Source organism: Brienomyrus brachyistius, chromosome 16 (genome assembly GCF_023856365.1).
Source record: "Brienomyrus brachyistius isolate T26 chromosome 16, BBRACH_0.4, whole genome shotgun sequence".
Classification (NCBI taxonomy): Eukaryota; Metazoa; Chordata; class Actinopteri; order Osteoglossiformes; family Mormyridae; genus Brienomyrus; species Brienomyrus brachyistius.
This window is the reverse complement of record NC_064548.1, coordinates 13,224,461-13,239,282: the sequence shown is the minus strand read 5'-3', so window position 1 is coordinate 13,239,282 and position 14,822 is coordinate 13,224,461. Positions and strand designations below refer to the sequence as shown.

The 14,822-nt window shown below is 46.2% G+C and overlaps 1 protein-coding gene across 1 annotated transcript; it reads left to right on the top strand.

Annotated features, from left to right (window-relative positions):
• The first annotated feature begins 7,067 nt into the window (after window positions 1-7,067).
• gorasp2 (golgi reassembly stacking protein 2) lies at window positions 7,068-13,400 on the top strand. The gene is made up of 10 exons (XM_048979833.1): window positions 7,068-7,286; window positions 8,191-8,271; window positions 8,865-9,068; window positions 10,353-10,439; window positions 10,695-10,825; window positions 10,916-11,048; window positions 11,570-11,693; window positions 11,831-11,917; window positions 12,014-12,136; window positions 12,486-13,400. The coding sequence occupies exons 1-10, from the start codon at window positions 7,224-7,226 to the stop codon at window positions 12,767-12,769; spliced, it is 1,317 nt and encodes a 438-aa protein (XP_048835790.1). The 5' UTR covers window positions 7,068-7,223; the 3' UTR covers window positions 12,770-13,400.
• The last annotated feature ends 1,422 nt before the right edge of the window (window positions 13,401-14,822 follow it).

The following is a 14,822-nucleotide window of genomic DNA, read 5'->3' as shown; positions in this document are numbered from 1 at the left end:
GGCTGTTAAACACAGAGTTTATTTTGACGTTACATTTGGCACAAAGCCTGCTTCCCACAGCCCCCTGGTCACATAATGGCTGTAACATTATCATAAAATGGAAAGTTGCTATATTGCTAAACATATGGGGGGGTTTAGAGGGTTTTCAGGCCACATACCATCCCATTCATGTGGCTATTATAGTGCAGCACCCATCATCTCAGAACCACCCAGCCCCCCGCACAGTATGAAATACATAAAATACACAATTTATATTTTATCCAAATCGACGTACTGTTTTTTTTTTAAGAAGAAACAGGGTCAGACAGTCCCTGCAGCAACTGGGAGTCTTGCTGAAGGGCCCAAGGGCCCGATGACAAAATCGTTTTGACAACCATAGGATTTGAACAGGCCGGGGTGATTTAATCATTTTTATGGTGGAGGGGCATAAGAGGGGTCACAATGCATACAGATGGGGCAAACCTTATCATTAGCCAATCATGTATTCAGAATTGGTGAGTGACAGGGGAGGGGGCCCACCAAGGGCCAATCAGTTTTCATCTGGCGCCAGTGGACAGGTACAGTGTCCTAAACCACTGAGCCACAAAGTGCAAGAGACTGGAGCCCAGATGACGGAGCAGATTTACAGCTCTCTGAGGAGGGAGATCGCCGCAGGGGTGATCCCCAAGCCGTGCATCCGCCGCGTTCTACACGCCACACTCTTCATCTTTGGTGCCTTTAATTCAATATGCAGCGTGTACCGCTGGTTTACGCTAAAGGCGACTGGCTATTGATCCCAACTAAGCTGGACTTGTAGCAAATTATGGTTTTCATAAAAAGCCACTGACCTGGGCTGCAGTTACATGCCATTCATATTAATGGGTTTTATTGACAGGAATTCAAGGAAAAAGATGAATCCCAACGTAATTTTGCAGTTGTAATTAAGGCTCAGAGACATAAAAAGTAAGCATAATTAAAAAGCCCATAAAGGCTTTTGTGGTCATATCATGGCTGTAAAATGCAATAGGATGAAGAAAGATTTATTCAAGATGTCATTAAATCTTTTAAATAACATGGCATTGTTTCCCATACAAAAATGCGCATTGTTTTCTATACAAAAATTCTCCTAAATATACAGTATATAAACGCAGCTAGACCGTTACGGAACATGCACAAGTTTAAGTATAAAAAGGGATCCTCCTGGAAATTAGTGACATCAATGAAATTACCTTATTAATTAATCCTAATTTTATTACATTGTTACAATTCATACTCATTCAGTTAAACTGCAATGCTTACAGCCAAGTGCTAACTAAAGCTACCTCTGCAATGTTTACAGCCAAGTGCTAACTAAAGGTACCTCTGCAATGTTTACAGCCATGTGCTAAGTAAAGCTACCTCTGCAATGCTTACAGCCCTGTGCTAACTAAAGCTACCTCTGCAATGTTTACAGCCATGTGCTAAGTAAAGCTACCTCTGCAATGCTTACAGCCAAGTGCTAACTAAAGCTACCTCTGCAATGTTTACAGCCAAGTGCTAACTAAAGGTACCTCTGCAATGTTTACAGCCATGTGCTAACTAAAGCTACCTCTGCAATGCTTACAGCAAAGTGCTAACTAAAGCTACCTCTGCAATGCTTACAGCCAAGTGCTAACTAAAGCTACCTCTGCAATGCTTACAGCTACGCGCTAACTAAAGCTACCTCTGCAATGTTTACAGCCACGTGCTAAGTAAAGCTACCTCTGCAATGCTTACAGCCAAGTGCTAACTAAAGCTACCTCTGCAATGTTTACAGCCAAGTGCTAACTAAAGGTACCTCTGCAATGTTTACAGCCATGTGCTAACTAAAGCTACCTCTGCAATGCTTACAGCCAAGTGCTAACTAAAGCTACCTCTGCAATGCTTACAGCCAAGTGCTAACTAAAGCTACCTCTGCAATGCTTACAGCCACGCGCTAACTAAAGCTACCTCTGCAATGTTTACAGCCAAGTGCTAACTAAAGCTACCTCTGCAATGTTTACAGCCAAGTGCTAACTAAAGCTACCTCTGCAATGTTTACAGCCAAGTGCTAACTAAAGCTACCTCTGCAATGCTTACAGCCAAGTGCTAACTAAAGCTACCTCCGCAATGCTTACAGCCAAGTGCTAACTAAAGCTACCTCCGCAATGCTTACAGCCATGTGCTAACTAAAGCTACCTCCGCAATGCTTACAGCCAAGTGCTAACTAAAGCTACCTCCGCAATGCTTACAGCCACGCGCTAACTAAAGCTACCTCCGCAATGTTTACAGCCAAGTGCTAACTAAAGCTACCTCCGCAATGTTTACAGCCAAGTGCTAACTAAAGCTACCTCCGCAATGTTTACAGCCAAGTGCTAACTAAAGCTACCTCTGCAATGCTTACAGCCAAGTGCTAACTAAAGCTACCTCTGCAATGCTTACAGCCATGCGCTAACTAAAGCTACCTCCGCAATGCTTACAGCCACGCGCTAACTAAAGTTACCTCTGCAATGCTTACAGCCATGTGCTAACTAAAGCTACCTCCGCAATGCTTACAGTCATGTGCTAACTAAAGCTACCTCTTTCTACACACAAATAGGGCTGTGCCCTGTCTTCAAGAACTATTTTTACATGCAAATAAAGAAATATGTAGCAGAGATTAATTGCATTGACTGGCTTAAGTCTCCCCAGGAGCAATGGGTAAATCCCAAACTGGTATCTTGTTAAACTGGAAAGCATGCAATTAGCTCCTGATTTCTATTACCTTGAAGGAATCAGCAAGTACCAAGAGTAATTATTCTACGGCAAGGACTCGCTGAGGGACTGAATAAGGAGCCATTATGGGGTTGTAGCGATGCAGCCCCGGGGGCGACCCCAAACCGATCACCCTCGGGGTAATTAAAGATGGCAGCTGATCGGGTCTGAGAGTAGCGCTGAGCTGCAGGCGAAGGCTAAAGAGAGGTATTTACAAATAGGCAAAAGCAGTTTAGTCATGTAAAGCGTGTGTCCAGCATGCTAATGCTAATGCTGGAAGGTCAGCCTAGCTGCTCATACGCCTGGCTGACTCATTAACAGCATGTATGTTTGCAATTTGCTATTTGTCTCACTTGCACGTTGCTTTGGACAAAAGCAACTGCTAAATATGTAAAATGTACACGTCCATACTACGGTCCCAAGCTGCAAGGCACCAAATATCTGTGCCAAGAATGATAACATGTGAGGCAAACAGTCACAGGTCGACCCGGGAGCCGAGAGACTAGCATCATGTACCTGATCTTAAGCAAATGAAGGATGGAAGCTCATAGATCTCATACAGACCATCTCCCTTTCATTTCAAGCTGTAATTAACAGCAACAGTTATGTGACTAAAGCAATAGCTTCCCTTTCAGTCTGCTACTCGATCAGTATTTTATTATTACCCCTGTTTGCCTCGCCTCCGCCTTTCCTCTACCCCCCCATCTCCCCACCCCCCCACCTCCTTTTGACCAGCTTCCCAGACAGAGAAGCTCAGTCTTCCATGGCCTGCTTAAACACTGCCCCCCCGCCCAACCCCCGGGGTTAATGAACTGTCACAAAGAAGTGTCTCTTCAAAACACGTCTGCTACTGAATTAAACTGATTTCCTGTCCACAATCATGGTCGCTATTAATCGCGTCAAAATCAATTTAGGAGATCTGCATTAGCTCACGAATTCAAATGGGGCCCACAGCTGAGGGCTGTGAGACGGAATAGCCTAGAATGCAGGTGACAGGGGCTGCATCCGCACATTTGATCCTGTCATGTCCCCTCTGGCCACTGCTGTCATGGTGGGCGGCTCGCCCTCCAGTGGGTTTGGGGGTAAATCGTTGCAGCTAGCATTCTTAGCCTTGGAGATCTAACCCATGATTATTTATAAATGTTACAAATACAGAAAACAGTAGGTGCAAATTCACTACAAATACGAAATGTTAACCTATGTGAAGCAAGGGAGTACGTTTGGTTTCGGCCCCCTGCCCCCATAAACAGTCACTCAATACACCATACTGGAGGGACATGTACCTGCCATCCATACCCAAATCTACACCCTAACAAAAAAGGTATACATCCAGGGTGCCTACCTTGCCTACCATTAGGCAAGTCTGTCAATCACATATTATTATATAAAAATCCTGCTATGTGCTGCTGGGAAAAGACACTCGTCAAGAAACCTCGAAGTGCGGCAGAGACTCAGAATCCCCCTTCTAAAATTACAGGGAAGATGTTGATAGGCAACGGCACGGCATTTTAATAAGGCGTTTTACGTCGCATGCAGGGAAAAAACGACAAAGACCATCGATGGCCGTCATGTGACCAGCCACGACAATGGCCGGCCATTCCAGATTCTCTGAAAAAGGAAAGCGAAAAAAAAAAAGGCAAAATGGATCCCTAAAAATCCATAAGCCCGCCGCGCAATTTCCAGCGCTTTTTCCTGAAAGCATCGGCCGGAGATCACGGCTATTTTCCACGCCGCATTGAAACGGATCAAAGGATAATGATCGTTTATGTTTAGATTCAGGGATGGCGGAGACTGGAAGAGGCACCGAATAAGGGGAAGCCAAAGCCATTATAGCAGAAATTTCATTCCGGCCTCAAAATTGGTCTTTTTATAATGCACAAAAGCTGTTCACAAAAAGCAGAGTATGAAAGTGTCTTGGAATCCGGTTTGTCTCTACAATACAATACAGTACAATACAATACAATACAAAAGTTGGATATATTGAAGTGTTTTGTTATACCTTGCATTGTTCTGCTAAAATACTCCAGTCAACTATTCTTCAATCTGTAACAAAATTACAATAAAGACTATAACAAACAATAAATAAATGTTATCCCCCACAACCCTGACTAGGATACACGATTAGAAGATAATTTGAATGTACACCTTTGGACCAGGGCACAGATACTAATAGAGCTAGCTAGAGAAACAGCTGAATCGCAATTTATATATACGATGTTCTGGATAAGAGGTATTGAAAATGGAAATATGGATGTTTTATACTCTGTTGAAAATGTACCTGTCTCAAAGGGAGAAACTCATCTGTGTGTGTCTGCTTCTTTAGATAGGAAATGCTAATTAAAGATGTGAGAAATGATGTATTCTTAATCATATGTTCTTACCAATATGTCGTTGCAAATGGTCTTTTACATGATTTGCACCTTAGTTTTATCACGCTCTTCTTCTCCACAGTTTGCGACTGCCGACATGAACCGAATAGCTGTTTTTCTTTTGGTGCCTCCAGGTTTGTTATCTCTAAGCAAAGACGGAACCTTCTGCAGAAACTCTGTGACGTACGCTGGGCTGTAGAAGCTAACAACGCCTTGCCTTTGTGGGGGGCCCCAGACGGGCTGAGACAATGAAATGAACCTAGACAATTTTCACAGATCCAGGACTGCTCTCATCTTTTCATTTCCTATTTCATCTATCCATCCATCCATTTTCCAAACCGCTTATCCTATTGGGTCGCGGGGGGTCCGGAGCCTATCCCGGAGGCAATGGGCACAAGGCAGGGAACAACCCAGGATGTTCGCAGGGCACACTCACACACCATTCACTCACACATGCACACCTACGGGCAATTTAGAAACTCCAATTAGCCTCAGCATGTTTTTGGACTGTGGGGGGAAACCGGAGTACCCAGAGGAAACCCCACGACGACATGGGGAGAACATGCAAACTCTGCACACATGTGACCCAGGCGGAGACTCGAACCCGGGTCCCAGAGGTGTGAGGCAACAGTGCTAACCACTGCACCACCATGCCACCCCACAGTATATTCCTCCATGTTTGTTTACATTTTTTCCTTCATTATCTTATAGTTGTTGCTTATTTATTTCACCCAAAAATTTCTATTAAATATTCTTCAAATGTCCTAGAAAGGATAGTGTTAGATTTACACAATAGAGAATGCAAGATAATAGAGATGGACACTGTCAGTCACTGGTAGATTCCAGGAACAGCTATTGTTGTGATATTCAAACCCATTAGAAATGTAATTCTTGTACCTAAATAAAAATGTTTATAAAACACTGATTGACACATACTGACATCCCTACTAGAGTGCCCCTGGCACTGTGCCCCATGCTGCCTATAATTTATGTTAGGAACCACCCCCATAAACTCTGTACTGATTAAGCAGTTGGAAGGTGGATGGATGGCTGAATGGATGGATGGATGGATGATCTGTTGGCTTGTATTTTCCTCACTCTGTATATTGTAGTGACGTTTCCAAAAACAGTAAATGTGGTTTGAAAGAAAACATCTGCAGTCTGAGTAGCTGTGGTATTTGTCTTAATTATTATCATTATCATTATTATCATTATTGTTTACTTCTGTGGGCTGGATCTGTGCCGATGACTTCTAAGACTGTAGGTAATTTCTGAAAATCTGCCAGGACACCTTTCATTTGTACAAGTGTCAAGTATATGGTGCATATTTTCTAGTTCCATCGGATATTAAAAAAATTATAAAAGTCTAATGTTACTGTTGCCTACAGGGTCTTGTGGTCCAATCCAGCCCCAGTATGCATGGACTTGCATGTTCTTCCTAAGTTGCGCAAGGTTCTTCCTGCAGTCTGAATACACACAGTTAGACGAATTAGCATCCCTGTTCTCTGCATGTGCCTGTCTACCCCGCAACCCTGGCAACTGCAGCCAGAAACACAAAGCACACGACACAAGGCAGCGGAGCATATCTTGGGGGCGCTGAAAGAAATCGGACCACCGCAGACCCTACAAAGAATTGCAGTTCCTTGCTTTTGTAGATATCATCTACAGTGTCGAGCAACAATAATTTTTAACGTTTCTTTAATATATCTAAAGAAGATCTCTGTCTTGAAAATACTTATTACAGTCTTAACTGCAACTTGGTCTCGGCTTGTTAAAAAACGGAGCTGTATAATAGCATAGATAATTAATCAGCAACGTTCAAGTCCCATTTTCCGCGTTTTTGCCCAGTTGTCTATTCCTATAATTACTAAGGTAATTAGTTATATTTGGATAAACCCCATGCAACATAACGTGGAGGAGCATTACACCTACACTAGCAATACTAATCGCCTCCCTCCATGTGCCGTGGCGTCCTCTACAGCCAGGCTGGAGAAGTGCGCGCTCCGGCATCCCTGCTTCCTGGATCCCAGTGCCACGTAAGAACACCGGCGGCGGACAGAGCTCGGCCGTGCTGCTGGGGAAGAGTCGCGTCTTCGCCACAAACGAGGAAGAACCAGGGGAGAAATGGGGGGATCGCAGAGTGTCGAGATTCCCGGAGGAGGGTCGGAGGGTTACCACGTCCTCAGAGTAGGCGACTTTATTCCTCATGTCGTCATTTATCGGGCTGAAGCCTTGGAGCGATCTGCGTTTAGGCGGCCTCCGAGCCCTTGGACGCCGCGCGGCTCGCTAACTGAACACGGGGATTGAGCTGTGGCCTAGTAATGATGCTGGAGCGCTGCAATCACATATATATTTAACTCACTGCACGACTACAGTGTATATCAAACACGATTAAGGTTTTATTATTTTTTTTTACTAAAAATTAGCATGACGTGCAGTTTTGAACTCATTTTTTTCAATTTCTAGTTGATATTTAGCGGTGCTCACCGAGGGCTGACTTGCTGGCGAACCGATTCTGACTCAGTATATTAATGTTATATGTTTAAAACCATTTCAGTAAACTGACAGCTCTTTATTTAGAATGTGACCCGTGTAATAGAAAGGTAGGCCATAATCGACATCATGCCACCTGGCACTTCAGCCAGCAACCGAGAGATGAATTAGTTGGATTTATTTAAATATACTGTGTGTGATTACTGGTGTATATGAGACCCGGGACTGCTGCTCTTTTGACCCACACCGGGGCAATAAGTAGGTGCCTGGCATTATCCCGTGTCCTCCTCACGTCGTGTGTTGGTCTGCTGACGTGTTTCGTGCTGAAATGTTAAGGTGGCTGTTTTGTTACACGGGTGTGGGTCTCACGTAGCTCTGATCTTTGTTGCCACCCTTGCTGTGTGATTCCCTTCGTTTGCTGAGTTTATTCAGATTAAAAGCTCGTTTGTTACGTTATAACAATTTAAGTACTGTGTAAGGTGTATCACATTGACCAGACGACATTAAAGCAGTGTTTTAGGGCCAGAACCTGTTAAAAACAGTAATTTTCCCACCCTGGTATTTAACCGTTTCTGAAACTTGCTCTCGTTTTCTACAGGTACAAGAGAATTCCCCAGGTCACCGCGCAGGGTTGGAGCCATTCTTTGACTTCATTGTTTCTATAAATAATAATAGATTGGTACGTTTTTCCCCTTCCTTGATGGAACAAAACCTGTATTAATTCTGGAGATTCGTGACAGTCAGTGTTCATAGTGCTGCAAAAGAGCACTACAGAATCAGAACTGTGGAACTTGGAGAGCGATTCTCATTATCGGAAGGGCTCCTATGTCTTAATGTATGCGTCCATTCATTTTCTATAGCAGCTTGGTCTGTGCAGTTTTTCTGCACACACAAGATTTTTTCACAGATGTCCTGTAGGGGGCGTAGGTCATAAATCCTATTGTTATACCCATTCTGGTGATTTCACCCCTTACAAGTTAATTGGAGGACCTTTTCAGATAATCCGCATTTTTGATCAAGGCAGGGAGGATGCGGTTCACCGTAACCTTCGTGAGATTATAGTTTCTGAGTGTGTTTGTCACAGCATGAAGTAATTATGAGAATATTTCAGATTTCATGTTGACCGAGAGCTGTAATTTGCAAGTCAGGTCTGCCTTCAATAATACTGGCATCATCTTCACCATGTTGCTTTAGTCTCTGTGACTAATTCTCACTTATACTGGGACACTAATGTATTTTTTTATTATTATTATTCACCGTTGTTTGGAGCAGAACAAAGATAATGACACTCTGAAGGACCTTCTGAAGGTGAATGTGGAGAAGCCTGTGAAGATGCTGGTGTACAGCAGCAAAACTCTGGAGCTGAGGGACACCACTGTCACGCCCAGCAACATGTGGGGCGGCCAGGGGCTGCTGGGAGTCAGCATCCGCTTCTGCAGTTTCGAGGGAGCCAATGAGAACGTGTGGCATGTGCTGGTGGGTATACCCGTCTCCAATCAGGAAGCAGCTTCCACAGCACCACATGCCATTACTGAATGCTGGTGATGTTTTGCGCACATATTTCTGAACTAGTACATTGACCAGACTGGTTTTTGCTGACCCTGGTCAGCAAAAATATTAGGGCAATATTTGTGGGAAAAGGTCAAGGTTGGGGCAGATTTCTGGTTAATATGACTTACATTCATTTTGTAGGGTGCTGTTTGGGTTAGTGACTTTGTGGGTTAGTGCTTGTGATCAGAAGGTTGCTGGTTCAAATCCCATGGCTGGCAGAGATATGCTGCCTTTTGGCCCCTGAGCGAGGTCCTTAACCCCCAATAACTCCAGTGGTGCTGGACACTGGCTCACTCCACGCTGGACTGGCCACCCACCCCCCATCTTGCCTTGACGGGTTTAAATGTGTTTGTTAGAGGTGGGTGTGTTGATCCAACTACCGATAGCAGTGATACCAATGCTGGTATCGGATTGATGGGATTGATATTTTAGTTTCAGTTTCTCTCCTCTATATACATTCAGTACATTGGTCCCGTTTCATCAAAATGTAGACATGTCTGAGCAACTGCCCCTTTCCTATCTTGCACACACTTTTCTGCTCTTCCTCCCTTGCTCTGCTGTCTTTTGTTGTCGTGCCATCATGGGATTCAGCAGTGCTGAGCAGATGCATGTAGGCTGCAGTGCTTTCAGATCGTAAATCATGGCACACTGCTCTCCCATACGTGAAAATGCATAAGCTGCTTTTCGAAAAAAAAGAAAAATATCGGTATCGGTGATTCTGGCCCTGTATTTACTTGGTATCGCATCGATACCAAATTTTGCAGTACCATGCAACACTAGTCTTTGTGTCTCATGGGATAGGTAGATGTAAACCCAATTTCCTCATGCAGATGAATAAAGTGTCGCTATTCTGGTCCGTTTCTCTTGTGAATAATCTGCTTGAATCCGGTGTACTCTTAACCACAGGGGTCTTATTTGACGTACGTGTGCTTTGGGCTGTATTCATTACTATTCGTTACAACAGGCATCTTGTATGTATTTCCTCCTCAAGCCTGCAAACTGCATTTCCCAGCAGGCCCCTGCCATCTGTTTCTCTTGCTGCTCATGAGCGCCGCGAATCTACCGCTCCCAGCGAAAACAAACAAGGAAATCTGTGCCGTAATAATTGGCCCTGAAAGACAGTGGCGTGTGTAGCTATGCGGCAAAGGCCTCTGCTGTCTGAAACGCCTCCCCTGTCACAACGTCAGCCCTGTTTCCTGTCACCGACAGGAAGTGGAGGCCAATTCGCCGGCTGCCTTGGCTGGACTGCGGCCGCACACGGACTACATCATTGGAGCGGACACGGTCATGAATGAGGTGCCCTCTTTCTCCCGTTATATAACACAGATGTGTTCATCTTCTTGAAAGCGTAGCTGTAGTCTGGTACAGTGTTTCTCAACTCAGTTCTCTGAGACCCCAGTTCTTTTGTTTTTTTTGGTAGGGAGAGGGCAAATGTGTGTTAACCATCTGGGGAGGGGGGGGTCTCTCAGGACTGGTTTGAGAAACACTGCATTAGTGTTGCCTCCTGTTTGTGCTCTGATCATCTCCCTAACTGCTGCTGGTCTTCTGTAGTCGGAGGACCTTTTCTCGCTAATCGAAACGCACGAAGGGAAAGGTCTGAAGCTGTACGTGTACAACACGGACACGGATAACTGCCGAGAGGTGGTCATCACGCCCAACAGCGCGTGGGGCGGAGAGGGCAGGTGCGGATCCCATCCGGGGGCGGGGGCTAGCATCCAGGGAAGCCCGACGTATGATGGGATTGATCCATCTCATTTCCTATTTCTCTCCAGTCTGGGCTGTGGCATCGGCTACGGATATCTCCACCGGATACCAACCCGGCCGTTTGAAGAGGGCAAGAAGATCAGTTTTCCTGAGCAGGTTCCCGGCCAGCCGGTCAGCCCAGTGAAGGACGGCTTCACTGAGGTGAGGCCACTGCAGACGAGCGTGAGACAGGCATCCCAGCTGCTTGGAATTTCCTGCAGGAAGTCGGTGTCTCCACTGGGTATCCCTGATGAACGATGAAAATGGGGGGGGGGGGGGGGGGGGGGGTTGGCTTCCGATCTGCAGATTTGAAGGCAAAGTTGCTGGCGAACGTTAGGGTCGCCGACAACTAAGCAAGATTCGGTAACCCTGGATAAAAAATAACTCCGAGGCTCAGAGTCACTCCCCAAGCGATTTAACCGACGTTCTCCCACAATTTATATTCACTGGCACCATGGCTCCTGGAACAGTCACACGCCATCTGCTGCGTTTGTGCGGCCAGATCCCATTTTCCGTCGTGCCCTCATGCTGACATCCAAAGTCACCGAGCTGATGTTTTCTCTCACTGTCGGCCATTGCTGACGCCTCCGTCCCAGACATGTAGGTGCGACTGTACTCCAGCAGGTGGCGACCTTACCGTACTCCGAAATACAACCTCCCTAATCAATCATATTCATGCCCAGGTGCAGCTCTCAGCTGTCAGCCCACCTCCAGCTGTCCCGCTGGCCCCCTCAGGGCTTGAAGAGGGGCTGTCCGGCCTGTCGATCAGCTCGGCCACTCCCACAATACCCAGCGTTCTACACACAGGTAACTCCTCCCCTTTTCACTCCCTGATGCATGGCATTCGACCTTCATGCTGCCTGTCAGCCCCCCAAACCATTGCCTGTCAGCTGTAATTTATGATTTTAATTTATATCTTCAACGCTTTGGGTCTTTGTTTCAAGGTGTCCCAACTGTGCCTCTCTTGCCCACACAAGTCAGCCCTTCGATGGCGGGCATCTCGCCCGGCGGCCCAGCCAGCACATTACCGGGTCAGTTTCAGCTCTTTACGCCATTTCCCCGCACCTGGACTCTGACTTAGGGTTTAATCTATCTTTTTTTCCTGCTAAAACGCTATGCCCACGCAGGTTTGATGACCCTTCCAGGTGGCCTCCCCCCACTTCCCACCCTACCCAACATGAACCTGACGCTACCGGACCCGACTACCACCTCGTTACCGGGGATCGGGTCGCTGCCTCCGTCCGCAGCAGGTGAGACTCCCTGCCTGTAAATCTGCACTACTTACCGTACTCATTCCCTGGAATTAGGGGGGATTGGTAGCTTACTGTCACATACAAACAGATAGGAATTATTCTTTTGTTGTTCTGAAGCAGTGTTTCTAAACTCGCTCTTTAGGAACCCAGACGGTCCACGTTTTTGCTCCCTCCCTGCTCCCAGCCAATCATGAAAGCCAAATACTAGGTACAGGCGAGCTGGGCAGGAGCAAAAATCTGGTCTGTCTCTGGGTTCCCCATGAATTGGATTGAGAAACAGTGCTACATAGAAGCATTTTGAGGCAGCAATGCGTCATTGGCTCCTTACTATGCTCTCGTCCTGCAGGCCTGCCCCCCCTCGCCCCCCTGCCGCCGCTGAGCCTGTCGGGCTTGGCCCCGCTTCCTATGCCCACCATGCTGCCCCCCCAGCTGGCCGCACGGCTGCCCCTAGTCTCGGACCTGTCGCTCCCACCGCCTGCTCTTCCGGGTCTGGCTGATCCGGCAGCCGCGCTGATCCGGGATGCTGTCGCCACCTCGCCTCGCCCCCCTAGTGACGGGGACACACCCGCCGAGTCCGGCACTATGGAGACGCACGTGAAAGAGGCTGAGGCATCCTCCACCTCCTCGTAACAGCAACCCCCTCCTCCCCCTACCGACCAGCTCTATTTAGAGTATTTATTCAGTCGCAGGAGAGATTGCACGTCCCTACACAGACAAACCCGGCGTACTGCAAAAGGCACATCCTTCTGGTGAGAGCAAAGCTGCACGTCAGCAGGAACAGCGAAGGGAGTGATGGTCACAGTCACCGCTCTTATTCTCTCCTTCACATTGCCTCTGTCTGCAGGCCCTGTCATTCATCTCAATATAATCGTTCACTGAGTTTGATGGGGAAACCATAGGTTTTGGTCCACTTCTTGATATTTTTCCCCCTCTCATTTTGTTATTTTTCCCCCATTACCACCCTATACATGATTCTTTTGGTTTGTGTGTATCTCAGCTCGTATAGCAGCGATAGGCAGTCCTGGTCTGCAAGGCTTACCACTCCTTTCCGGTGAAATCCAGAACATAGTGTGGTGCCCTCTGTGTGCTGTTTGAGGGGTATTTCATTGCAGGGTAGTTAAGGCACTACGCTGCAGGGGGAAGTTATTGGGAATTAAATGGGTGCTGTTTGGCTGGAGACCCAAGGAGGGCGCTGTTGGCCACATTCAAATAATAACCATGTCATCATACACAAGCAATAAACTCAAGGAATTTTACACTATTCTTCTTATAGTTGTATTTTGTCATGGCTCTAAGCTCTTTGGATTTTCATAGCTTATAAAACATTGCTGTATACTAGAGGGATCCATATTGAAGTATTTTGTGGTTTGACATGGTCAAAGCAGGGATTAAAGTGGGTTAATGTTTGCATGAACATCACACCGATGTAAGACTTCAAGCTGATTGGCATGCCCTGGTTGAAGTGCTTTTGCTCTAAGATTGCAAGTTGCAGTTTTAAGGAACCTATTGATGCAGTGAACTCTAGATGGACCAGAGCAGTTGTCAGCAGTTGGTGGACGGTGTTTGGATGCAGACTAAATTACAACTGAACCGACTGCAGTGAACACACGGTTCATTGCATATGAAAGAAACGGCAGATTTGACAACTGGGGCAAATTTTTTCATGTACCGTGTTCCTTGGCTTTGAGGTTCTGGTTGAATTCAGTCCTTCGCGAAAAATAGTTGGGGACCCTGCCCTAGAAAGTGGGAAGAACCTCTTACACCTGACGAACTTGCCAAAAATAATCAGTCATTTTTTACATTTTTTTTATACAATTTGCTCCAGGAATGGTGACCTAATTCAGTTAGGTAATCTGCCTCTGATGTCACGTACCACATGACTCAGCGTAGGCTGCTGCCTTCATGCAGGTCAGACATCCACAGCATGGTGGCGCTGTGCTGTGGCTCTCGCATCCGCGTAGCGAACACGGTGGCCAGATACTGTCAAATGAGCTTCACACCTCTGTCGTGCTTTTTCTTCTGAATGTTGAGTCATTTATATAATGACACATTGATGTGCTTTGCACAGGGCCCGTATTAATGCTACTGTATTTTGGAGCTGCGTTTAACAGACGCGGAGTCCAAGATCGGCTGTCTGTGCTTACGTGGGCTAATCAATGCCTTTTCCTTACTGTCATCCGTCCATCACCTAGACAACGGTTCTAGAGTCATCCACACTGGAATAGACAGGCAATAGACAACGTTACAAAAGCCCTATTACGGCAAACTGCTGCATGCATTTGTAAAACTGTCAGATAATTTTTTTTAAAGGAGCTAAACAGTGTTAGTGCACGAGAGACCATTTAAGCCACAGTTTCCAAACCGTGCAGAGAGAGATTCTGGATGGTCTGTGTTCCTGCTATTTTCTTCATTTGCAGAATGAAGACAATGGCCTAAAAGCACAGTAAGGCGCTGTATTCGCTGCTTGTATTTCACAGCCAGGATCAATGTAGCAACTGGAGGCCATATGCTGAAATAATTTCAAGGGCAAGAGGAGCGTCACTGCAGAGCTGTGCTCCAAACCGGCCTGTATAAATAATGCGTGTCTAATTACATCAAATGACAGCAGTGGCAGAAACACAAGACAACTTGGCTGTCTTTCTGCCACCAGGCTGTTCTTTCCCATTGCAAAAACAGAGGGAAA